Genomic DNA, 27,573 nt, shown 5'->3' on the forward strand with positions numbered 1-27,573 from the left:
TAAATGTGAAATCTGAAAAACTGTTTAATGTAAAATAGAAGGTACAGTTATTAGCAACATGGAACAAGCATATGAGTGCAACATACTGTATCTTCTTCAATATTCCCGAGTCTGAGGACTGAACATGGTTGTGAATATGTACTGTACACGTCATACATAATTTATGTACTTATTTTATACACACATTTCAGGATTTCAAACATGTACAAATAATACTTTTCTCAGTAAAAGTAATTTTAGAGTATGCAAAATAGGAAGAGGCCAACCCTTGTAATATTGCTAAAATAAGTAGAACCAAAAGGCACCAAAAAGTTCCATAGTTCTTAACAGATGCCTCTCATAACAACGCACTTTTGATGTAATTTAAGACACACAAACTCTGGTTAAATAAAGTCTGCAGTTGAAGCCAAGTTCCTTCAAGACTCGGTAATAACCCGTTGATTTCATCCAAAAGGATCGATTCGGATGATATAAACTTTAGATGTAGCTGGAAAGGGTAGAGGATACAGTTTAGAAGGAAAAAAACGTCAGTTCATACAGCACTTTGTTCATCTCAGATTTGATATCACTAACCCTAAAAGCCATCTATGAACAAGCGCCCGCTACTATTCCACATCCCTGCTATAAATTCTAATATCTCATGCATGAAAAAGGTTCATTGGAAACTGTCAAAATAATTAAATCTAATTCATGTATTTCAACAAATTTCAAGTATTCGTATTAAAAGGACAGTTACCTTCAGGAACAAAGCAAGATAAGCCTGGGCCACCTCAAAATCCTTCTTGGTATCAAACATGCTTTGGATCATTTTTAGGAAACTTTGCATCACCTCTATTGAACCTCCATTCTCAGGAGCCAGGTTTCGTAGCTCAGTGTCAACACTGGATGGTCCCATTTCCTTTATTGTTTTTAACGGAATGCCATCTAAAGCGTAAAAGTATAAAATATACATTTTTGACAAATGCATGCATTTGTTTTCAATAAATACAGAACAGTGAGATCAAAAGTACTTTAATTGAAAACCTGATCTCACCCTTCTTTCAGAATAACAATGGGAGGAGAAGGCAGTTACTACCAGTCACAGTAAGTTAAACATACTTGTCTAATCAAGGTCCTTATCTGTAAACTTGAGACACTGGGAACAGTTGGGAAGGGAGGGGCTACTGTATACAGAGTTCATTTTCTGTAGTTATACTAACTTCTGATTACAGAGATAGGGAAGTAGTAAGAGTAAAAACAACCATTTTAGTACAACAGATTGTAAGATCTGAAACACGTCGTATTCAGAAGAATTGTAAGTCTTCAAAGGGGTAATTCATCTTTAAATTCATTCAAGTATTTCATAGAATGTCCTATTAAGGGCAACTTTTCAGATGGTTTTAATTTTTTAATAGTTTTTTGGCATCCTCCTGGGGCAATGTTCTTGTTCATGAAGTATCGACCTATCCAGAACTTGTTTTGCAATTTTTTTTTTATGCCACAAACAGTAACAGAAGTGGTAATTGTGGAAGTAAAATAAATCACATATGTCTGCATGGAACTTGTTCCATGCAGACACACTATAAAATATAGACATTATAAGTCAGAATTATATGAATATTTTCTGTTATTAGAAAAAAAAAACAAGTTTGTAGAATGCAAATGCTTATTATTGGGTACTTACAGTTTTGGTAACTCAGGGCTTCTTCTAGCTGAACAAAGAAAGCAGACTTCTGTTCGAGAACCCCAAGGTTTACGATTTTGGACTATAGAAGAAAAGTATAGGATTACATGAGATCACTCACAGGGAACATCATTTAGTGAATAATATCATAAATAAATTTAGTCTAAAGGTTAGATGCACAACATTCTGATGAGTAAATGCAGCTTTAGCAGGGGCTTCTTGAAACACCGTAAGAACAAATGATGCTCTGACTCTGAACTGTAAACTAAACCAAGCTTCAGAATACGTTCCTAACCTTAGTCAGCCCCCCGCCCTAAGAAAAGAGGTTACATGTTTTTATGAGCATTAAATACCTGTGGTGCTTCGTCTTGTGCGGCTGATGCAAAGCGTGGTACAAGTCCAGGCAAAGTTGGAATAAAAAAGGGAGCAGATTTAGGCACTTTTGGAGGCTCTTTAGGTTTGTTTCTTTGCTATGGAAAAAAAAAACAAGTATAATTTGAATTTATCTGGTTAATAAAGTAACATGCTTTATATTAGAAATGGACAACAGCAAATAGGTGCAAAATACTTAAATATGCATTTTCTTAACAATTATGACTTTTGTGTAGACTACTAAGATCCTGATAACTTTGTATACCATAAACATTGCATCACATGGCTTAAACTTTCATGGGATTCTGTCATTATTTTATAACAGTTTTCATTACTAAATTAGATTGTGTACATTGCATTTAATTCATTCTACCACTTCAGTTTTGTTTTCTTGAACCAATAAATGTTATTTTTTTTGCTGTTGTAATATTGATGTCTAAGCAGCCATTTTTGTGCCTGATCCTGTGCTTTCGGAATGAGCAGCACTTTACAATTGGAAGGCTTTCAGTTAGTTATTGATTCTCCTACTTAATGGATCAGAAGGAGTTGTGACTTGGGTTAGCAGGACCTGGATTTTTACAACTGAGTTCTATTTTCATATCTACCATTAGATTGGGCATGGGAGCAACTTTAGAAATGCGGTTGTCAGGGAGTTATTTGGTTATCCATTGTTCTGAAAACCAGGGATTGTTCTTGTAGTTTCTCAAATTATCACTAGGTTGAATCAGATTGTAAAGAGGTGTAATTACTAATGAACCATTTATCCACCAAAAAAAGTAGTAACCCCAAACTATTTGAATAATTTATTTAGTCAAAATTAATTTAAAACAATTGCTACCATAAAGGTGTATCAATTAGTGAAAGTGCTTAGAGCTTCTTATACTGTGCAAATAATATGTAATTAAATAATTATTAACACTCAATCAATTGATTTTTCAATATAGATATCAATTAATTTACAAATTAATTAAAACCGCTTAAGTATTTGTTTCAGTCACCAATTAAACTCACTAATTCATTAGTTAAAGTGCTAGTGCTTATATATAAGAGCAATTAATTTATGAATTCATCTTGAGCTACAAATCAATTAAAGTGCAATATAAAAGAATAGAGAGGGGATGCACACAATAAAGAAAATAATACTTAATAAACAAAGGTGGTATTTTAAAATTCTCTTTTATATGGTGTATAGCAAACAAGTATACATCAGACAAACTGGTATATTATGCACAACAGTATTAGCACAAATATATACATACCACAAAGTTACCAGATCAAGGCAAAAAAGGGACAAACCACAGGGAGCAGATACACTAGACAATGATGAGAACACCTCAATGTTTCGGCACTATAGCCTTTGTCAAGGAGAAAGAGAGCTTCTAGAGCCGTTTACTCGAGTATGGTAAAGCATTTTACAGAATAAAAGGAGATTTTGTGTACTCACCGTTAAATCTCTTTCTCTTCAGTCGCTTGGGGGACACAGGGACAGTGGGTATAGCTGGAACCACTAGGAGGCAGGACACAATAAAAAAAATAGAAACTTGACCCCTCCTCCTCCTGCTATACCCCTCCTCTGTAGGCAGAGACACTCAGTTCGTACCAAAGGAGAAACAGGAGGTTATCAATAAGCAACAGAAAATCTGATAACTAATTACAAGAAGAACAGTCTGAAGCCAAGAGAAGGCCTCTATTCAGGGAGGGAAGCCCTGTGTCCCCCAAGCGACTGAAGAGAAAGAGATTTAACGGTGAGTACACAAAATCTCCTTTTCTCTAGGTCTGCTTGGGGGACACAGGGACAGTGGGGACGTACCAAAGCTGTCCCCTGAATCTAGGGCGGGAAGTAGAGGCCTACGTGGAACCAGCCACTGCAGCCTGAAGTACCTTCCTGCCATAGTGGGTGTCAGATGCCACAAGGTGCCAAACTGGTAAAATTTGGCAAAAGTATGGATTGAAGTCCACGTTGCAGCCTTGTTCCGCTGAGGCTTATTTTCGAAAAGCCCTCTGGCGGAATGTGCCCTGATTGATCTGGGGGAACCTGACCCTGTGATGAATAGGATCTCTGGAGGCCTGCTGTATCCATCAGGATATGGTGGTCTAAGGACAAGGAGTCCGATAGACGGATGTCCTCGACCCGGTGCAGGTAAAACTTGAGGGCCCTAACGGGGTCGAGGGTGTGCAGTGCTGCTTCCTTCGCATTGGAAAGGGATGGGCAGAAGGTAGGAATCGTAATTTCCTGGTTGAGGTGGAAAGTGGAAACCACCTTGGGAAGAAAAGAGGGAGAAGTATGAAGTACTGCCCTGCCGTTGTGGAAGGTCAACAGAGGAGACCTACAGGATTGGGCAGAGATCTCAGATACTCTCCGTGCTGAGGCAATAGCCAGCAGAAAAAACAGTTTTCCATGTGAGCCACTGAAGTGGAATAGAATCCATGGGTTTAAAGGGAGCGTGTTGCAGGGCACGTAGGACTAGGGTTAAGTCCCAATTTGGCACCGGTGAAAGTACCGGGCGCTTTATGTGGGCCATTCCCTGAAGAAAAATCCTAACATCTGGGAAGAAGGCGAGAGGTCTTTGGAACAGGATGGAAGTGCCGAAAACTGAGATTTCAGTGATCCGAGGGACATGTGCAGGGACAGTCCCTCCTGTATAAGGCCAGAAGGAGTGGAGTGGAAAACTTCAGTGAATTGAAACCATTACATTGGCACCACCAATGGAAAGTGAACCAGACCCAATGGTACGTCTTGGCGGAGACCGGTTTGCGGGCTGCACGCATGGTAGAATGACAGTGTCAGAGAACCCCTTCCGTCTTAGGATCGCAGTTTCAGTAGCCACGCCATCAAATTGAGGGTGGCAGGACAGTGGTGAAGGATTGGACCCTGAGAGAGAAGGTCCAGGATGAGAGGCCAAGGTTCCTCTACTGAGAGATGTACTAGATCCTAGACCCAGGATCTACGGGGCCATGTTGGAGCTATGAGGATGAGAGTATGAGTTCTCTCTGAAGTTTCTTGATCTTTCTTGGAATGAACGCAAGATGGAAGTCCCAGGGAGAGGTGAGGGCGTCTGCCGCCAGAGGGTCCCTGGACCTTGCAAAGTAGAGAGGAACTTTACGATTGTGATCGACCTCTGGCGTCCCCCATCTTTGAGTGATCTTGTGGAAGATGTTGTCCTTTACAGGCCATTTGCAAGGATCTAGGGATGTCTGCTGAGATAATCTGCTTCCCAGTTTAAGAGACCTGGAATGAAGATGGCTGACAGGCGAGTCGGATTGCCTGTATCTCAAGAAGGTTGATGTGAAGACATTGTTCCGATAGAGACCAGCAACCCTGCGCTGACCGACCCTCTGCACTGCTCCCCAACCGGAGAGGCTTGCATCTGTGGTGAGCAGTCACCATTGTGGATCCCCTAGGGGTCTGCCCCTGGTCAGGTGACTGGTTTGCATCAACCAGAGAAGAGAGACTCGAGTCATGCGGGATAAACGAAATTCCAGGAGAAGGGATTTGTGCCTCCAGGCCGCAAGAATATTCCACTGAAGCTCCCTGAGGTGACGTTGGGTGAAGGGAACTGATTCTATCATCGAAACCATGACTCCCAACACCTTCATGTAGAATCTCGCGGTGTGGGACTTCGAGAGGAGAGACCGCACGAGGGTCCGCAAATGCTGGACCTTGTCACTGGGAGAGTTTGTGTCTGGGTGTTGAACTGCATCCAGAGGAAGACCATGGATTGGCTTGGGGTTAACAAGGACTTGTCCAGGTTGATGAACCAACCAAACTCCTGTAATCGAACCATGGTGAAGTGCAACGCCTGCTGGGCCACTGCAAATTAAGGTGCCTTGATCAGGAGATCGTCCAGATAAGGAGTTATGGAGATCCCCCTGGTGCGGATTAGAGCAGTGGCCACCGACATGATCTTGGTAAAGACACGAGGGGCCGAGTTCAGGCCAAGGAGAAGGTCTGTGAGTTGGAAGTGGCGATTTTGGAAGGCAAATCACAAGAATCTCTGATGGGGACAGAAAATTGGGGCCGCGATGACAGACCTGAGGGATTCCAACTTGAACCTTCGCGGTCGAATGAAAGTATAGAGTTCCTTGAGGTCCAGGATTGGCCGAACAGATCCATCCTTCTTGGGAACTACAAACAAGTTTGAGTAATAGCCTCGGAATCTCTCCTCAGTTGGAAAAGGGATGATGACCTCTGAACGGATAAGCTTGCCGATCGCGTCGTGCAGCGCCTGAGCCTTTTGATGCCCCTGAGGATATCTGGACATGAAGAACCGGCGGGGCGGGAGAGAAGCGAATTCTAGGTGGTAGCCCTGACTCACGACCTTGTGTACCCAGGCGTCTTGAGTCAGATTCTTCCAGGAGTCGGCAAACCTGCAAAGTCTCCCCCCCCCTACGGCTGAGTCGCTGAAGGGAAGAAGGGGTGAGTAATGCAGACGTGGACTTGCGGGACTGCCAGGATGGCCTGGACCTTCCACTGAAGCGTCCTCTGCAGGTGGTGGAGTGTCGTGAGAGACTTTTTTGAAGACAAGTCCGCAGTTTCATCCAGAGAGATCTGCGAACCCATACCGACAAGTCAAGTCGGCTGAAGTTCTGCTAATCACCTGTAGCGCATCGAGGGAGGCTTCACATAGGTAGTAAGCCTCCTTGATTTGCGAGGCCAAATGAGCGAGTTCTTCATGGGGGACCCTTGTGGCAATCGCTCGGCATAAGGCGTCCGACCAAGTTTGGACGGCTCTACTTACCCAAGCCGAGTCTAGAACAGGCCGAAGGGAGGTACCTGAAGCAGAGAAGAGGGAACTTAGAATGCCCTCAAGCTTCTTGTCCATGGAGTACTTGAAGGAGGCTGCATCAGGAACTGGTAAAGCAGTGCCCTTAGATAGTCGAGAGACAGGCGCGTCCACTGAAGGTGGGGAGGTCCACTTTTCCGTTAGTTCCTGTGGAAAAGGATATAGTTTGAGAAAAACTGCGGTTAGCCTGGAAACATCCCTCTGGCTTGAACCATTCCTGTTGTATAATTTGCTCGAGTTGAGCATGAGAGAGGAAAGGAATGTGAGGACCTGCTGCGGCGCTTAAACAAGGAGGTACTGCAACTAGGTTCAGGCTCCTTTACGTGAAGGGTCTCCAATACTGAAATGAGGGAATCAATGGCCTCGGAGGAGAGTTTGGGGGGATTCCCCTTACTCTGGGTCGGAACTGTGAGATAGTTCACCATCAGACAGAGCCGGATCCTCCTCGGAGTCAGGCGGCAGGGATGAAGTAGTGATGGACTCCGGCTCACACTCATCCTCGGAAGGAGAGGGGGCTCTACATTTTGGAGGCTTAGGCCGAGGCTTATCTAGCCACGGGACTCCACCAATTTAGGAATGCCGGCGGCAAGCTTAGATGCCCATTCTGGGGGAGGCTGGGGGTCCAGGGGGGTGGAGTCCCGGGGCTGGCCTGATGGGTCCCCATGGGAGGCTTGGCTTACCTGAGGACGGAGTTCTGACGTTTCCAAAACTGCATCAGGTGGCTTGCACGTGGAACACAGAGGGTCCTTGTGACCAGATGTGGCATTTGGCACAAGCTAAATACTTAACCGATGAAGTAGTTGCTGGCCTGGAAAAAAGGTTATCACCTGTACCTTCAGACATGGTGTACACAAGCTGTTCCTGTAAGAGAGGAATTAAGTTAACAATATATATAATGTAGGATATATATATATAACTGAAAATGCCTCCCCAGGGTACTGCTGGGAGTAAAGCCTTGGAGGGGAGTAAAGGCTGATAAGGCAGTAATTACAAAGCCTGCTGCCCTGTGGCATTAGCTAAAAACCCCACTGTGTCAGAAGTACTGCCCTGTTGTGTTCTTAGTATAAACAGGGGGGCGGGGCTGCGCTGCAGAGAAGCTGGGAAAGAGTTCTGCCCAGTGTGGCGAGTCTGCTAGTAATGGAACCTCCTCCAGAATCAATGGGAAGTAGCTGCCTGGGCGCACAATGGAGAGTGCGAAGAATGGCCCCTCCCCTAGCAGTGACATATGGTGCAGACGCACACCTTAGAAAAATGGTGCATAAGGCACTGGCGTGCAATTTTTGGGTTGCACACAGGGTGCACTTACAGTAAGTGCAAAATCTGCCCCAGCTGTTGCCTCCCCAGGTAGAGTGAAAGACAGCCTTGGTGAAGTCTCTTGTAAAATAGTGGTGCGCAACTGGTGTTAAGCCCACAATAACTCACTTGTGCTGCTGACAGTGAGGACAGTAGGAAACATAAGTGCCATTCCCATTCTGGACAATTTGTAGAGATGATTTGGCAGCTGTGCTCTCAATCTCAGTAAGACACACCCGCTCCAGGTGTAGGAAATTAACTAATTAGCTAGAGTACTGAGAGAAAGCAAGTGAAAAGGCAGACCTTGCTGCTAGGTGCTCTTTATTGCACACAACATGTTTCAGGCCAGAAGCCCTTTATCAAGTGCCTGTGTTGTTTGCTGGAGGCTGATTAACATACTGCCTGGGTCTGAACTAGTGACCTGCAGGTTGCAACAAAGTCTCCTATACTGCTGTGCAAGGCAGATGGATTGTGCAGAGGGGGAGGGGGGCTCAGAGAGTGAATAGGCTGCTATTAAGGATATATGCTTACCTTAAATGAGCCACGGCAGGAGTTCCCAGACTGTAGTGTAGGGATCCTTGGGGCATATAAGGAGGATTGAGCAACAGGATGAACCTGGCTATACCTCAGCCCTGTGTCCCGGCCAGCGCATCCTCTCTCTGTATGTCAGAGGGAGGGAATCAATGCTGGATGGTCAGTGCAGAGCACAAGAGACCCCGGTGACATCCTCAAGTAATGGATCAGACTACTCAGTGTAGCTGTCCAGCTCCGTATAATGTGAAGGAATTGTAATGAAATAAAAATAAATAGTAAAATACTCCTGAATGCAGGAGACGGTCCTAACCTCCTGAGGACACAACGAAACTGAGTGTCTCTGCCTACAGAGGAGGGGTATAGCAGGAGGAGGAGGGGTCAAGTTTCTATTTTTTTTATTGTGTCCTGCCTCCTAGTGGTTCCAGCTATACCCACTGTCCCTGTGTCCCCCAAGCAGACCTAGAGAAATATAGTGTTATAGCTATCACTATTGTGGTTAATCTATTGGCAATAAACTGCCTCAGTAGCTTTCCTTCTCCTTTAATACGGAGGAGAGCTAAGTACAAAGAAGTCCAAATTTCCTAACGAAGCCGATAGAATTACATTGCCCAGTACCCACTTGCACTCTCAGCAACAACAATGTTCAAACACATCAGTAATGCTATTAAACAGTATTACAGGCACACAAATGAAGTTCTTCACTACTACTTTCTCACTATTACGGTCTCTGATACTTCAGAAAGTGTTCACCACCTTTGCCTAAAAACCAACAACTAATGCATTTACTATATTTTAGTGTATGGCAGAAGACTTTCCCTATATATGAGATGAACAGGAAATTTCCATTCTATCTGCCCTGAGGCAGGTCTCTTTAGCCGAGGGAGAAATGTGACCTGACAGGAAATGATTATAAAATAAATAAAAATAAGTGCTTACACCCTAGTGAAAAGCACCTACAATGTGGAGGATTCTGTTCTCAGTTAAAGAAATGGACAGTGATATACAAACAAAATTGTATAGGTTCCCCAGAACTGCAGAATAGAACCAGATACAGTTTACCGTGTAATACAACTTGCCCACGGCTTTTTCCACGACTTTATTAGATCAGGGTAAAACATGAAATAAAGACTGTACAATGATCTGGTCATAGGGCAATGCTTCAAACAAAAATGTCTTAAAGTGATACTGACACTAAAAAATGAATTTTAGCATATGAATGTACATTAAATGTTACCTATAGGTCATGTTGATCATTTTTTGCTGAGAGGTTTGTTTTTGTAAATAATTGTTAGTTGAAGTTCCTAAACCTGACTCTCTGACACTCTGACTTTGCCAACCTGACTGTCCCATCTCAGCCTGTTAGTTACAGTTTCTAATGCTAACGGACTCCTGCTGCACAAATATGGCAGCCCCCTCATACAGGAACATGGGGGATCAGACAGGTAATGTAAAAGCATCATGCAAATACTTTATGGCAAAGTTAGAAGTAGCTTGCAAAGCCAATATTATAATAGATGTAAAAAAAAGTTTAATTTCAGGTGTCAGTATCTCTTTAAGTCTTTTAATAATACTTGTGAAAATGATGCGGTTTTAATAAATAGACTTCTAATTTAATAAACATTAATTTCATATATAAAACGAGGAAATTTCATCAGAAAGTCTATCTACCTTAATGATGTCAAGGTTTAAGAGATTCTTCCATCTAGACTCTGGCAGTAAGGACAATGTCACCAGCTTCTCTCCCAGTTGTTCTGGAGACTCATACTCCATAATGTCTTCATTTGTGTCATCAATCTTCGCCACTGTTTCTTCATCTTCATAAAAAAGAAATTCAAAAATACACATAAGGAACTGCAGGTAAAGTGCAGAATATTAGTTGGGAAAGACAAGAGCTGATTAAGAAATCCCAAGCACAAACATAGCTTTTATCAACCCTCTATGACATATACAGGTATGGTATGCCTTATCTGGAAGCTTGATAAAGGGCCAAGATTTGGCCAGAAACGTTGCATGTACCGGATCAGAAGCCAAATGTTGCAATAAAGGCTTTTTATCTAAAATACTTATGTAGCAGTGCTGTGTTACACATTGGAAGTCTATAATTGAAGTGGAAAATGGACCACAAGACACAGGCACGGACAATTACTAAAATTGGATGCTGGCGAGTGCTGACTGAACTATAACTTTATTATGCCTTATCTGGAAACCTGTTATGTAGAAAGCAATGAATTATGAGAAGGCTATCTCCCATAGAGTCCATATTAAGTAATTCTAATTTCTAAAAATGATTTCCTGGGTTCCTTGGTAACCTTTAGGACTATTAGACCTTGCAGTTGGCGTTATCTTTGATGGTCGACCACTTCTGGGTAGGGTAACAACGGTCTTTAATTTCCTCTATTTGTCTGACTGTTGATTGGTGGAGTCTTGTAACCTTTTCCAATATTATGGGCACCAACAACCCTTTTTCTGAGGTCCTCAAACATCTCCTTTGTTCAAGTCATGATACACATCCACAAATATGTTGCAGGTGTGATCAGTTTTTGCTGGATTCCCGTTCTTTAAATAAAACAGGGTCTCTCACTCACACTTGTTTGAAAATGAGATGATGTTTTAGGCCATATACATGTAAAAATATAGAAAATTTTAAGGAGTTCACAAACTTTCAAGCACATCCACCACCATGACTAAGCACTCACAGGACTTGCTTTAAAGATGAAAAAATAATGCTTTTACATTTTTTGGTGGATTTCTACAGCTGTAACCTGTCTCAGGATTGAAATTGTAGGATAGGTGTGGCTCCTATAATATTAAGTGAAAATACTTTGAGTAGCTCTGTGAATGTTATTTATTATTGTGCAAAATAATTGTTCAGGTTTTGTTGGGATCTTTTGTAGGGGTGTTGACTAAATTCAGAAATTATGATTTTGGGGATACAGCGTTGTCAATAATGTACATGTATTTTATGCATGGAGTAATATTTTCTTATTGCAGTTGTTCAAGTTTGTCTGGTTTGGTTTCACACAGATTGTTTTGCACCATATCTTACCTTCCATTTCATCAGCACCACCAGGAAGCATGACAATGGTAGGCTCAAAGTCTGCAGGAAGTGGGCGTAATGAGATCAAAGAGAACAACGACTTATTGGACCTGAAAATGAAAAGGTTTTTAAAAAAAAAAAAAAAAAATAAAAAATTTTTTTTTACATATTTTAAGCATAGTTTAACATATAGACTCAACAAATGTATGGATTAACTTGCACAAAACTAATTACCATTTTCTATGAAAAAAATTCTAAATAAATTGTACCCTCTAAGTTATTCCCAAGAAGTGTATACATTTAACATTAAACAAAAAAGCTTTTCGAAGGGTTAATAAAGGATAAGATACTGGACTTCATAGCAAATCATAATACTATGAGTTTGTGCCAGCATGGTTTTATGCGTAATAGATCTTGCCAGACTAACTTAATTTCTTTTTATGAGAATGTAAGTAGAGACCTCGATTCTGGGATGGCAGTGGATGTGATTTATTTAGACTTTGCTAAAGCATTTGATACAGTGCCACACAAAAGGTTACTGGTTAAATTAAGGAATGTTGGCCTGGAACATAGTATTTGTACCTGGATAGAGAACTGGATAAAAGATAGACTACAAAGAGTGGTGGTAAATGGAACATTTTCTAATTGGACCAGTGTTGTTAGTGGAGTACCGCAGGGCTCTGTACTAGGTCCCTTGCTTTTCAACTTGTTTATTAATGACCTGGTGGTGGGCATTGAAAGTACTGTTTCTATTTTTGCAGATGATACTAAATTGTGCAGAACTATAGGTTCCATGCAGGATGCTGCCACTTTGCAGAGTGATTTGTCTAAACTGGAAAACTGGGCAGCAAACTGGAAAATGAGGTTCAATGTTGATAAATGCAAGGTTATGCACTTTGGCAAAAATAATATAAATGCAAGTTATACACTAAATGGCAGTGTGTTGGGAGTTTCCTTAAATGAGAAGGATCTAGGGGTCTTTGTAGATAACACGTTGTCTAATTCTGGGCAGTGTCATTCCGTGGCTACTAAAGCAAATAAAGTTCTGTCTTGCATAAAAAGGGCATTAACTCAAGGGATGAAAACATAATTATGCCTCTTTATAGGTCCCTGGTAAGGCCTCATCTGCAGTATGCAGTTCAGTTTTGGACTCCAGTCCTTAAGGGGGATATAAATGAGCTGGAGAGAGTGCAGAGACGTGCAACTAAATTGGTTAGAGGGATGGAAGACTTAAATTATGAGGGTAGACTGTCAAGTTTGGGGTTGTTTTCTCTGGAAAAAAGGTGCTTGCGAGGGGACATGATTACACTTTACAAGTACTTTAGAGGACATTATAGACAAATGGCAGGGGACCTTTTTACCCATAAAGTGGATCACCGTACCAGAGGCCACCCCTTTAGACTAGAAGAAAAGAACTTTCATTTGAAGCAACGTAGGGGGTTCTTCACAGTCAGGACAGTGAGGTTGTGGAATGCACTGCCGGGTGATGTTGTGATGGCTGATTCAGTTAATGCCTTTAAGAATGGCTTGGATGATTTTTTGGACAGACATAATATCAAAGGCTATTGTGATACTAAGCTCTATAGTTAGTATAGGTATGGGTATATAGAATTTAATTAAAAGTAGGGAGGGGTGTATGTATGGATGCTGGGTTTTCATTTGGAGGGGTTGAACTTGATGGACTTTGTCTTTTTTCAACCCAATTTAACTATGTAACTATTTAACTATGTAACTTACTGTTGACACACACACACATTATTGGATATATTTTTTCAATTTTTTGTTTACTAGATTTTCTTCATCTACTTTTAGGACTTGTTTGAAAATAAGATGATGTTTTAGGTCCCATTCATATAAAACTATAGAACATTTTAAAGGGTTCAATAAACTTTCAAGCACAACTGCATATATGTGAATAATGACAAACTATGGCTCAGCATAGGTAAAACTTAAACATATCCTATAAAATAAGCACTTGTCAGGCAAAGGATTGTTGATTCCAGTGTTTTTTCCCCAAATATCAAAGCTAAGTCTACACGAAATACCTATGTTGCTGAATTAGATCAGAACAAAAGCTTTTTATTAAAAAAAGTGGAAAAAAATCTTACCACAAGTAAATGCCAAGATCATCCACATGAGCCGTGGCCAAAAAGTCCCCTGTAGGGGATATAGTGAGACTCACAACTGCCGAATCCAACAAAAAGCAATCAATGAGGCTGCAGGGAATAAAGAACCAACAGAAAAGTGTAAGGGTATTCATATCTGTGCAGAAAGCAGAGCCGACATGTAAACAAAAAAAGAAATCGGATATCAACAAAACAGAACCACCAGTGATACAGAAAACATTACAAAGCTATCTTACCATCCAGATGGAAGATCCCAGACTTTAACTGTACAATCCATGGATGCAGTTAACAGCCACCGACCATCAGGGCTAAAAGTCTTGCAAAATAAAAAATAAATAAAAAAAGGTTAGCATTAAAAAGGAATTTAAAGGACATGGAAATGGTATGAAAGCGTTAAGTTCTAATAAAATGCCTACCTATAATGATTCCATCTAACATTGCCGTTCACCTCTAAAAGGCTCATTTGCAGTTCAGCCCCTGCAATCTAGACAAAGCTGCTAACTACATTAGCAAAAAGTCCAGTGATGCATCTCTGTTGCAGCAAGACCAAGACTGTTGGTCATATGCATAACAGTGAAGTAGTAGCCGGCACATGTGCATTTCAAATCTTCAAGTTTGCTTCTAGATGTAGAGAAGGAGTGCTTACCGCTCAAAAGTCTTGCCCTCTTGAAGCACACACAAATCAAAACCGCTACTGCGGTAACCATGGTGATGCACAAAGCTATGGAAGAAATAGACCCTCAAGTCTTTATTACAGACTCCTGCTTTAGCAGATCAGTGTGTATGTCTCCTATTTCCTTCAGCAGTCACTAACTATACATTATATTATATGTCCAGGTGGAAGAACAGTATTGGCGCATGCGCATTTAGTTTGCAGGTGTCATCTTCATTACATCATCAAAAATAAACTGGAGACTGCGATGAAGGGGAGAGAGCGATATCTTGGAGAGGGCACCAAGGAGGAACACAGATGGTGCCTCTTTAACATGTCCTTGTCTTTAAAACATTTGGCAGGTGACAATTCCCTAAGAGAGCGTGAGAAAACATTTAAAAGCATTTCTATCATGAAGTCTCCTAGAAATACTATTTAGTCAACAGGAATCACTGTTGGTTAAGTGGATTGTCCTAGTAATCGCTTGAAGTTCCCTCTTCAGGCAATGTCACACTATTTCACTTGGATTACAGCAGAGAAAGGAGGGGGGAGGAGCAAACTGAGCATGCTCATGCCTGGGGCAAGGAGGTTTAAAGGAGAAGGAAAGGTTAAAATTAAGTAAGCCTTAGCAGAAAGGTCCACCTAAATATACCAGTAAACCCTCAAATTAATGCTGCGCTGAGTCCTCTGTCAAAAGAAACACAGCATTTCTTTCCTTCTATTGTGTACACATGGGCTTCTGTATCAAGTTTTCCTGCATTCAGCTTAAACCTCCAGGGCTAGGGCTTGAGCATGCTCAGTTTGCTTCTCTCCCCCCCCCCCTTCCATGCTCTGCTGTAATCTGAGCCCAGAGCTATAAGTGAGCAGGGAGAGACTCAGGCAGGAAGTGATGTCACACCATGCAAATATGGCAGCTGCTATCCTAAACAAACAAAGCTTCTAGAGCTTTTTCCTCAGGTATGGTAAAACATTCTACAGAATAAATATAGCATTCTAGCTTGCACTATTGCAGCTAATCTATTGGCAATAAAATGCCTCTGTAGCTTTCCTTCTCCTTTAAGCTGAAAACAGGAAGTCTGATACAGAAGCCCATGTGTACACAATAGAAGGAAAGAAATGTGGTGTTTCTTTTGACAGAGGACTCAGAACTGCACTACTTTGAGGATTTACTGGTATATTTAGGTGGACCTTTCTGATAAGGTTTACTTAGTTTTAGCCTTTCCTTATGCTTTAAAGGGCTAGTAATAAACTAAACTGTAATCCAGATAAAATATGAGGTACTTGGTAAAATCCTTCAAGATCTGCAGATCATTGTCTAAAGGTTTAATAACGCAGCTATATTTCAGTATTGTCAGAAATTATTACCATGTCGTTTATTTTTCCATTGTGCCCCTGGAATCTTCTCACGAGTCGTTTTGTTTCAAGATCAAATATATTTAAGGTGAAATCATCCAGAGCCACTGCTAGCATAGCACTGTCAGAATAAAAGAAAAAGTTACAATTTCTAAAAACCACTGATGTTTTAGTGTCAGTATAAAAATAATAGAAAAATCCATGTCTATAATCGCAGTGCATACAAAAATCCCAGACAATAATGCCAAAACAAAGACCTTGAAGAACTAAGTGATAAAGAAAAACCTAAAATATAATAGATCTGCAGAGACACTGAAATGGGTGTGAGAAGCTGAACCAGAAGGGTCCCCTGGTTGTGAAGTGTCCAGTGTGTTATTAATACAGTGACTCTCACACTTCGGGGGCACTTCAGTACCGATATATAAGGAATACATTTCTTTATATTGTAAAATGATTACATTATAAGAATTGACCCAGTAACAATGGAATATTAAGGCACTAGGCTTAATATGCTTTTATGCAGGAGATGTAAGTTCAAGGTTTTATAATTTAAAATAGAAAGTACTTGATTTCTTATACTACACAATTCTGTGAATCATGTGACATAAATGGCATTAGTAAGCACTATTTAAGCACATGATTTATAGGTTATTCTTGAATCGTGCATACTACCCCTTTAACATTTATCGGTGTATATATCATAATAATGATGCATTTTAGCTGCTTAGTATGCCGGAGAAGCAACTAAAATCATACTAAGGAATAGAACAGCAACCCTCTCATGTCCTCTTATGAAAAGTCCCAGGTACAATTGCTAATTTCTGGGAACAGGACAACATTAAAGGATAAGTAAAGCTTTAAAAATAAGTGAATATAAGATTGATGAGGGTGCTATTTTAAGCACGTTTGCAATGTACATTCATTTTTTATTTATTTTTAATTCCTAGATATTAAAGGTTACGTGTACTGTTAATATGAATGAATTTTGTTACAACAGCATCAACTGCTCGTCATTTTCCCACCAGTCTGACAACCAAGCAGTCAAGGAAGTTGTCAGGAGAAAGAAAGGGGCGCTCTGAAAAAAATTAGAAAACTTTCTCAAATCTTTCCTAAGCAGGAGAACATTAGAGCAGCCTATTTCTTTCTCCAAACAACTTCCTTGACTACTTAGTGGTCAGACTGATTGAAAAATGACCAGCAGGTGGTGCTGTTGTAACAAAATTCATTCATGTTAATTGTACATGTAGCCTTTAATATCTTGGAATTTAAAAAAAATAAATAATGAATGTGCATTGCAAAAGTGCTTAGAATAGCATTCATCATCAATTGTGTACCCTTGTTTTTAAGGTTGACTTATCCTTTAACCAGAAAGATAATTTGTCAGCTCACTGTACTGTATTGCATCATTACATCACAAATGTTTTTTTTTTTCTAAATAACCACTTAGAAGGCCAAGAGTATTCAATAAAAAGGCAAGCAAAACTTTGGCCCATTCAGTGGCAGTCAGATCTACAGTTTTCAGGTACTGGCAAGTGGAATGTCTAGTGATGTTGCTCTGCTCAGAAAGTTAGTTACCCCTGTCACAGGTGAAACAGTCACATATCACAAGTCTTACCTTTCTCGGTGTAGCAAGATTGCAGTTGGTGGAACACTGAGATTTGTAGTCTGAATTAATTCTTTTGTCTTGAACTTCCAAAACTTTATTAATTTGTCACTGCCAGCTGTGACGGTAATTTGATTTAAACCATCAACAACCACTCCTCTTATAGGGCCATCATGTGCTGAATCCAATTTAGAATAAAGGTTATTAGTATTCCTTCAAGATAAAACAACTTGTATGTTTCACAGACAGAAGTTTTACTTTGTCATTCTTTCCAACAGTAATTAGAAGTACTGAAGTTGCTTTCCATGCTCACTACTGAGCCATTACTAGAATTCTGCCCACTCACTTAGGGCAGAGACACACTCTGCTATTTCAGGAGATTAGTCGCCCAGCGACAAATCGTTTCTTCTTCGGGTGACTAATCTCCCCAAACTGCCTTCCCACTGGCTAGAATGTAAATCGCCGGCGGGATGGCACTCGGATTGCTTCGGCTTTCCGAAGTCGCCAGAAGTTTCCTCGTGAGGCAACTTCGGGCAACTTCAGAAAACAAAGCGTTCAGAGTGCCATCCCGCCGGCAATTTACATTCTAGCCAGTGGGAAGGCAGTTCGAAGAAGAGATTTGTCGATGGGCGACTATTCTCCTGAAATAGCAGTGCGTGTCTCTGCCCTTAAAGGGGAACTAATGCCTGAAAATGAATACTGCTACAAATTCTGTGCTTTATATACTGAACTTACTGTACCAGCCTAAATGTTCATCAGCCATAAAGCAGCAATGCTCCATGTTTCAAAGTTGTTCACACCATGTCCTTATCTTCTGATACTGTTAAGCCATCTTTTGAGTGTCAATAACATGGATGGGCCAAAAAACCAAGGTGTTGAATTTATAGCCTAATACAGTTTTGAGCTCTAGTGTCCCTTTAATTTGTACAAGAAACCATTTACTCCGTTTTACCAACATGTCAGCATTTGCAGCAAATTATATTACACTTCAATTCTGCCTCTAATGAAATTCATCCAGGGAACTGCTAGATGTCAGCACAACTTTTTTTTAACTAGAAGAGCCGGATGGTTTTAATAAATAGTGATCAGACATGATTATATTTCAGATTTACCTTTTTCTTTTCCAAAATGTCCCCTGTGAATCGCAGACTGAATGTTGTATACATCAACACTGCCATTTGATAGGCCAATCACAGTATAATTACCACAGCTTGAAATTTCAATAGCCTGTGGGGGGGGGGTGAAAAAGAATAAAATAAATGCATTTATACACTGCAGCTATTGACAAAGGTCATAAATATAGCATCAACTTTATACAGACTATGAATGCTCCCATACAAACACTTTACAGTCTCTCCAATTATACTGCTTAAATACTACTTGAATGTAACCATTACAATTAGGCATTAAATCCCCTGTAAGAATCTGACACAATTACATTCTCACACACTGCTTCCTAGAAATATATTCATGTCAGACTTTCACTGGAATCTACAGCACACCTTTTCAAAGGAGAAGATCAGTTGACTTACTCAAACTGTAACAAAGTGCTTTTGGTATTTATGCTTTTAGTTGTGCATCTCCAAACAAGGTATGGTTTGGAAGAAAAGAAAGGAGAGGTAAAAACGGAGATGGCTTAAACCACAGCCATAACAGCATATTTCTGTCAAAACATGAATTTCTTCTGGTTTATTATGAAATTCAGATGAAAACCCGGTTATAGCAATAGCTCACTGGTAAAGCCATTGGTAAAACGCGAGCAGTCCTGGAAAGCATTGCACAAGCTGTAGGAGAGAAAGTGGCCGGAGGGCTGCGAAACGGGTCAAGCATAATGGTTCTTTGCATTACAGGCGATTCTTTGTACTGATTTTAATGGATAAAGTATTATATTTTTTAATTCTGACTGTATGTAGTGCTCGTGTTACATATAAGAACACAAGCTGTAGGAGGGAAAAAAGTTTGGTGCAAAGCACATGTACTGTTGAGTTTTACTCGGGATCAGGTGAATTACTGAGCTTTCACTGAGACAATAAACCACTGCAAAGTCATCAATTGCTAAATAAAGTTAAACATCTCTGTCATTTCTGCAAGTTATTCCATGACAAATTAATAAAAAGTAGTTTTTTTGCTATCAAGCAAGTCAGCATTTATCATTATTAGAACATTTTTAAATATAGCTAATGTGCCATTATTATTGTTTTAAAAGGATGCTCATAGGTATAAGACTAGAACTGCAAAATGATACGACTATTTATGAAGTAAACATGTGAATTGGCAAATCAATTCTATAATGAATACAGATACTTACTGTTGCATGAATTCCAAGTGTTTTGCTATTCTGTAGGTCTGGAGGTTTTAGCTTGTGAGCTCCCATAGTAGATTTAACATAGTTCCAAGTTGTACAAGAAAGAGATTGCTGATGACACGCAACAATCCCATCCCAGTCACTTTGCCGTGCAACCTCTGTATACAAAACAATTTGTTTAATTACATTTACAAATAAGCTGCAAAATCAGTCCCACTTCAGTAAATGAACACCTAATGACTAACAATAAAGTCAAATACAAGAGTCCTCTGCATTATCAATATATTTAAGACAGAGACATTTTGTGCATACTGCTACTGAAAAATGCCTTACCCTTTAAACAAAACAGGGATTGTTTGTCCATATATTGCAATATATTTAAGATGGCCAAAGTCATCCCATATCTGGCCAGTCCTATGCTCAATTTTATCTGATTCATTAAGAATTCTATTGCTTCATTATACATTTTACAAAGGGACTAAGTTTTACCTGCAACTTACTAGCTGCTTTCAAAGTAAAACTCTCAAACTTGGCTGCCCTTTTATTAGACACCAGTGGGATCACCTGACTATAGCTGGGAAGGGTGGGAGCTACAACATGGAGCTGGTCACTGCTCCTGTATAACTATAACAAACAAGGGAAAGTTGTGCTCACAACTAAATATGTATTTTGTGGTCGCAGCCTCATTGCACCCCCGCCTAATGGTTTTAAATATTTAGTGGTGAGCTCAACTTTCCCTTGTTTGTTATAGCAATAAAGTTAGACATGAAATTTAGCTCATCTACCACTCCTAATTGCTAGAATTACAAGTATTATTTTTAAAACACCTGTTTAATCAGTTACATAATTCTTACTGGAAAAATCAAACATTAAGAAGAAAAAAAAATCAGCAGATTACATACCTGATGCAAAGAGAGTAACAGGAGGAAGCCTTAAGGACAAATAACGGAGACCAACCTTCTTGGATTTGGCTTTATCTACAGAGCCTATTGAAATAAACTAGACATTATTAGAAATTAAACATTACGCCCTACATTTTATATTTAATTGTACTAAAAGATAGCCCGTGTGTTTCCAAGTGATAATCACCCATTTCTGCAATTGCACAATGTGGTTCTAGACATTTACAATTCAATTTGAATCATTTAGCACCCAGTGACCTAAAACACAGCAATCAGATAGATATGGGTATACTAAGTGTAGCCTTTAATGCAAACTTTGACTTACCATGTCCAAGGCTCTTACTGTATCTATCATGAACAGTGGAAAAAGAATGCAGGGTTCCATCTTGGCCTATCAAATTAAAAGGATGCTAAATTAAAATTACTAATTAAGAATTTCAAGTGAGATTGTTTTTCTTTCTGCCCCTTTTAGCAGTCAAAACCTTTTTATCCTATGAAAATCTGCTACAAATTCTGTTGAATAAGCTAAAAAGTTTTCACATCTTTTCAGTCATAATAAATGCTGGATAATAATTTTACTCCACTGGATAAAAAGTAAAAAATAATATATGATAAATATATGAAGGCAACTTGATGACTGGTCTCTGCACAGTTACTCAGTTCTATAGAAAACCATTTACCAGCACTGAGGATCTGCTTTCCATCAGGTCCATGATGTCTGATGAATGTTGGTGGAGCACTGTGACCCATCCGGAATCTCAACAAACGTCCTTGCCCTCCAGGTCCATCAAATATCCACACCTGTTTAGCAGAAGCAAATATCAGGCCCAAAAATAAAAAAAAGATGTGAATACATACACACAATAGATCTTTGACCAGTTCTCTCATTTTACTGAATATCAAATTCTACAAAGAAATTTCATTTTGTAATATTTTTATTTTAGAGTTGACTCTCTAAATTCCTCATGTAAAAGAAATAAATGGTGTACATCCCACGTAAAAACCCATTGTCAATCTGATTGAAAACCTGAACAACCTGGAATAAAGATGGTATATGCTTACCCCTAGGACTGCTAGTGCAAAGATATATTAATCCAGTTTTTTAATGTTTAAGATAAAACTGTATATTGCAAAGAACAAAATTTTAGTGCAAGACATATTTAGTCAAATGGAAAGAAATGGTGAAGCATTTGAAAACTTGTTAGGCACTGTAAATACTCATAGACAAAGTTTTCCAGCACATCCCTTGATTACAAAACAAAAAACCTTGTAGTTACCCGTATAGCATTATCAGCTGCATTAGTAATAAGTAGTGGTTCTCCATGTACAAAGGTGAGGCCAGCAATAGCTGTTGAATGAGCTTCTCGCATCTGACTCATCAACTTCTTTTCCTCCAGATCCCACAATCCTATGTGCCCAACAGGGCTACCAGCTGCTAATATTGGATGACCGTCTAAAATAAACCAAGCAGAGGAACACTAGTAAAGTACCAATAGTCAAATCCTACACATGCACTTGGGTAACACAAAAATCCTCTCTCTCTCTCTCTGGGTCTCTAAAATAAAAAATTGTCTCACCTGTGCGGAAAGATAGTGAAGTGATTGGACCCCAGTCTTGCTGAAACGTCATTAATGTTTCATCAAACTTAATGTTATGTATAATAATTTTGCCACATGTGAGTCCAATTGCAACCACGTCTACTGCTGGTGCCTATCATCACAAAAGGAATAAAAACAAAGTTGGAAATAAAATACACTTTTAGATGCAATATTTAGCTGAAAACAAATAACATGAGACAGTAGTTCTATAAAGAGAAGGCTTATAGCAAACATGATGTAATCTACCCTGGGTTTTTTCAGATCACACCTTTTGTGTTTTCTTGTGCATTTCCAACATTTTTAGATATCAACGGTATACACAATGTGCTGTCAACATTCATTACTCCTAGCCATCTCTTTAGTACCTTAATGGCCAATACAGAGAGTATGCAACTTGAGGTATGCTGGAACAAAAAACCATCTATGCTCATGATAGAAGAATGCAGTTGTATATCCAAGTTGCAGTCGCTTTTCAGGAGGACTAATAGTACAGGTTAGCTATGGTTTCTCCCAGCCAAATTTTGGGAAAACTAATTAGGGAAAGTGTGGGCCTTTAAGAGTCTCCCATTCCTTCCTCTCCATTGTCTTATGCATTTGCCATTCTTTTATTTGAATTCTGTACAATTCATTCTGTTTGGATTTTGTTGAGGGTGCCAGGAACGAAGTCAAGGCAATGGCAACAATATACTTATCCTTACAAGAAATTAACAGGAGGTATGCTTTAATATGTTTGGGGACATGTCCAAAAAAAATCCAGCAATGGAAGAACAAAAGTAGGCGCGCATATATATATATATGTATGTGTGTGTGTAGGCATATATATAGTAGTTCTAAATATAGGAAACATATAGTTAAAGGAGCCCTAACCTCCCCCTCCTAAAGGGAGCCCAATACAACCCTTGCATAGTCCACTATTTAGAAAAATGTTGCAGGAAGTTGCACAGACCTCTCCATGCAGCACAGCGGAGCTCATGGGCGCCACCTTCAGATCCTCTTCTTCCCTTCAGCTACTTACGGAGCGTTCCAGCTCATGTGCAGTAGGCGCGTATAGCAAACAGCTCCAACTAAGCATGCATGAAAAAGCTTAGTGTCCTTTAGCAAATGTATCCAAAAATACGAAAGATGGTGCCCTTGAGCTCCGCTGTGCTACTCTGCATGAAGAGGTCTGTATGACTTTCTGCGACACTATTCTAAATAGAGGACTATGCATGGCGGAAGCTTAGAAGAGGGCTCTCTCTTGGGGGGGGGGTTACTTCCTTTCAGTTATTAGTAATCCTTAAAAACAACTCAAAGAAGAACCTTGTTCTAGCTTTAGTAGTTCTAAATATTTAATGGGCATAAGACATAACCACTTTAAAGTGAATGTATTTCATATGTTATACCTGCTGCAGGACTGTCACTCCAGAGCCCCAACCTTGGAATGTATACAAAAGTTTACTGAAAATAAAATAGAGAAATCATATATTGATAAATTAATTATCATCTAAGATATCATCTATCAGTTTTTAGTGCTTTAGATGCAAAATCACATACAGCTTGTATTGAAAATGTATTCTGCCTATAATACAGAGATCTTTATAAAGGCATCCATTCTGTCCGGCATTTGTTCCTTATGTCTCAGGACTACAGAGAAGTAGGAGCTCATTATACAAGATATTTAACTGCACTTTTCACTTGGACAAATGTGCTAAAGAACCAATAATATTAAAATGTATTCAGTTTAAATAGTCTGTACTAATCAATGAAAGAAACAAACTATACATATGGCTGTATACATAAGTCAGCAGAAAGCATGCCCAATAAAAGCCTAATTAAATTATCCATGTTGAAAACAGCGTACTTGGATTTGATGTTCCACAGCTGAAGGCCCCCTTGTTGGCTCCCAAGCAAAATTTTATTAAGGTAGGTGCTCGGATGCGTTATGGCAGAAATGGCAAAGTTGTTCTTGTCAAAGGTTAGCTGTAAATATTCCTCTGCAGGCACAAAAAAAGGTGGTTAACAGACATCCAATACACAAAAATATACCATCCATTCATGCAGTTCTGCTTTTAGCTTAATCACAACTATATCAGTTGTTGGTTTGCAGCAGGAACATCAAATTTGGAATTCACGTTAACAGTGTTGAACAGGATTTAACAATGATCAGCAAAGCCACTAAAGTGCTTCAGAATTAGAGATTTAAAATTAATAAAGCCATGTGATTGCTATACAACTTCCTAAGAACAGTCTAAGAGAGGGCTTTTTTATTGCACCATGCCACCAAAAGTTGCAAACAAAGTCTCACCTTCTGACTTGATGTCCCAGATTATGAGAACATTACCGGTGTCAACAGAGATCACGTGATCCCCAAATGGCTGCACTAAATGAATTTCAGCTTCATGGCCTTTGTAGGTATGAACTACCTAAACACAGCAATGAATGATAGTGAGTAATAATCCACATTACAGTGACAAAAAATGTTAGGTGTGTGCCAACTACCCTGAAAGTCATCTAGTCTGTTCGTATTTTTTATGCAGTACTCAGTGCACTCCATGGGTTGTAGAATATAAAGCCTAAAGTACCATTAAGTGTAGCTGAACATTCAACTGCTAGAGCAATATGAGTGACAGGGATGTCAAACCTGGTTGCTAAAAAGTGAAGTTCAAAAGATGGCTTCAACATAACAACTTATCTCCACTAGATACTGCATTACATGACATGGATGAATGAATACATTCAAAGACATGTTGCAAGCAGAACATACTTTTGCTGGTACAAAGCATTTTATTTGCATAGATAAAACATAACATGATTATTTCTACAAATAACAATTATAAGAATTATAGTAAGAATATATCTCTGCAGACCTCTTTGTTTCTTGCAAATGCTTTGAGAATGTTCCTGTGCGCTGCAAATACCAACATTCTGTCTGCAGCAAGGCAGTTAATTGGTTCTGGGAGAGCATTGCCTGCAAACAGAAATGCAACAGATGAATGTTAAGGTGGGGAGGGGGGGAATTGTACAACCTAATCTCTGAATAGAAAACAAAATGCTTAAGTGGTGCATCTTACTCCCTACATGTTAGCTTCAATAAAAACTATTTATATTGGGTTTCAAGATATGTCTAAGAATATTCTTTAAAGAAACAGTTCAGTGTAAAAATAAACTTTGCAAAATAAAGACTCTGCAAAATGAAAAATGTTTCTAATATAGTTAGCCAAAAATTTAATGTATTAAGGCTGGAGTGACTGGATGTCTAACATAACAGAATGGAACACAACTTCCCTCTTTGCAGCTCTCTAACTCTGAGTTAGTCAGCGGCTATAAAGGGGGAGGCACATGGGACATAACTGTTCAGAGAATTTGCAACTGATCCTCAGCTCAGATTCAAAAGAAACAGTTGTGACCCATGTGCCCCCTCCCCCTCAAGTCACTGATTGGTTACTGCCTGGTAACCAATCACTGGAAACTAAGAGAGCTGAAAAGCAGGAAGTAGTGTTCTGACTATTATGTTAGACATCCGGTCAATCCAGTCTTTACAGATTGCATTTTTGGCTAAGTATATTGAAAAATGTTTTATTTTGCACAATCTATTTACCCAGTTTTTACAATGAACAATTCCTTTAAGCCGTTGTATTTTTAACGCCATGCGTGTGTGTTTCATGTACCATGAGGAACCATAAAGGAAATATTGTATAGTTCTCCAGTGTAGGAAAGGAATCCATTCTTCATGATGACGATTAATATATGACCATTTTATTTAGCTTAGAAATTTAAAGTTAATGGATTACAAGTAAATTTATATAGTTCTGACGAGGGCCAGGTAGGTACTAGCCCATTTTTGTGCGTCCCCAATGCACAAACCATACTTAGCTACAAAGTGCCTTGTTTGTGCAAGCAGTCTGTGGATAGAGAGTGACAATCCTGACTGAGGCATTATTATTTATTATTAAAGGGTTGTTCACCTTCCAAACACTTTTTTCAGTTTAGTTGTTTTCAAATTGTTCCCCAGAAATAAAGACTTTTTTCAATTACTTTCCATTATTTATTTTTTACTGATTTTCCAAAATCTAAGTTTAAAGTTGAATGTTCTGGTCTCTGATGTTTCAGTCTGGCAGCTCAGTAATTCAGACGTAGACTCTAAACTGTTACAATTTTGCAACATTTAGTTGATACATTTCTTAGCAGCATCTCTGTACTATTAGCAACTGGTGTATCAATTCTAACTGCCTGTAATGAAACCCAGAGATTCTGCTCAGCAGGGACAAAGATAAGAAATCTATAAACTAAATGTATCCATTTAGCACAGTTTACCTCCCAGAGTTGCTTAAGAAGGTAAAAAGAGACACTTTACACTTCAATATAAGAAACACATGCACATGCACCAAAAGTCACAAGATTTCCGAAAAATTAAATCTGAAAACTTTGTGACTTTCAGTGCATGCGCAGTAGAGCTGAACCGTCAAATGCTCCTACTGCGCATGCGCCGCCAAACGCCGGGCAATCCAGGAAGAAGACCGCACGGGAGAAGATGGCACCTGGACAGGACATGCGCCAAGGGGTAAGTAGCAGCTTAGGGGCATTTGCCCGGGGGGAGGTAGGCCAGGGGGGAGAAGGGAGGGGGGGCAACACAGGGGGGTGATTTTAGCGCCAGAGGGGTTTAGTTCTCCTTTAAATCCATGAACAAAATCATCACATAAACTGTTACACTTACTCACTGCAACCTGCCCAAGTTTGTTCACCTGAAAAAGAAGAAAAAAGTTGTAAGTTTGAACCTGTAGAACCTAAAAAAGGAAACCAAACAATAATCACAGGGTGACCAAAAATACAGCAATTATTCCAATTATCATTCATGTAAAAAAAAAAAGCTGGATAACCACACCTAACAGCAACCCACATAGCCATTATATGGAAAGGTAGTGGAGTTTACTGAAACCCAGTAATCACTTATTTAGACAGCCATACTCTCTTCATCTAAAATAGATAGGCTGGGCAAATACAAAGCAATTACTACTTTGAATGACAGTCGGAGCTTTACTGTAGTACAATAAATAATACAATAAATAATAATGCATTGCTGAAGCTGATTTGTGTTCCCATGCGGAGGCCACACAACACTCACGTTGTAAGTCAAAAAGCTTTTCCCCACGGAGGTGACTAGGTAGAATTCCTTGTGTTTTTTGTGATACCGCACGACGTGTGGGATATGGTTGCTATAAACACCCAGAGACCTGTAGCCGGTAAATAGAACGCTACCCCGCGACACATTTTCTTGTTCCATTACTAACGAATGATGACAGCCTATAGTCCAAGCATCCTCAGAAATTCATACCACGTGGGGAAAGCAGTTCAAACTATCGGTATCACAGCAC

The 27,573-nt window shown here is 39.6% G+C and overlaps 1 protein-coding gene across 1 annotated transcript; it reads right to left on the reverse strand.

Moving 5' to 3' along the window:
* wdr36.S (WD repeat domain 36 S homeolog) lies at positions 1 to 27,573 on the reverse strand. Its single transcript, NM_001086229.1, is given in 23 exon segments — positions 1 to 487; positions 737 to 924; positions 1,664 to 1,745; positions 2,017 to 2,133; positions 10,315 to 10,460; positions 11,693 to 11,793; positions 13,792 to 13,899; positions 14,046 to 14,125; positions 15,827 to 15,935; positions 17,430 to 17,595; positions 18,530 to 18,644; positions 19,726 to 19,880; positions 20,625 to 20,708; positions 20,950 to 21,015; positions 21,305 to 21,425; positions 21,902 to 22,077; positions 22,202 to 22,334; positions 23,605 to 23,659; positions 24,063 to 24,195; positions 24,507 to 24,624; positions 25,069 to 25,169; positions 26,916 to 26,943; positions 27,324 to 27,573. Coding segments are annotated over 23 exon segments (2,691 nt in total). The 5' UTR covers positions 27,483 to 27,573; the 3' UTR covers positions 1 to 337.

The sequence above is a fragment of the Xenopus laevis genome, chromosome 1S (genome assembly GCF_017654675.1).
Source record: "Xenopus laevis strain J_2021 chromosome 1S, Xenopus_laevis_v10.1, whole genome shotgun sequence".
NCBI lineage: Eukaryota > Metazoa > Chordata > Amphibia > Anura > Pipidae > Xenopus > Xenopus laevis.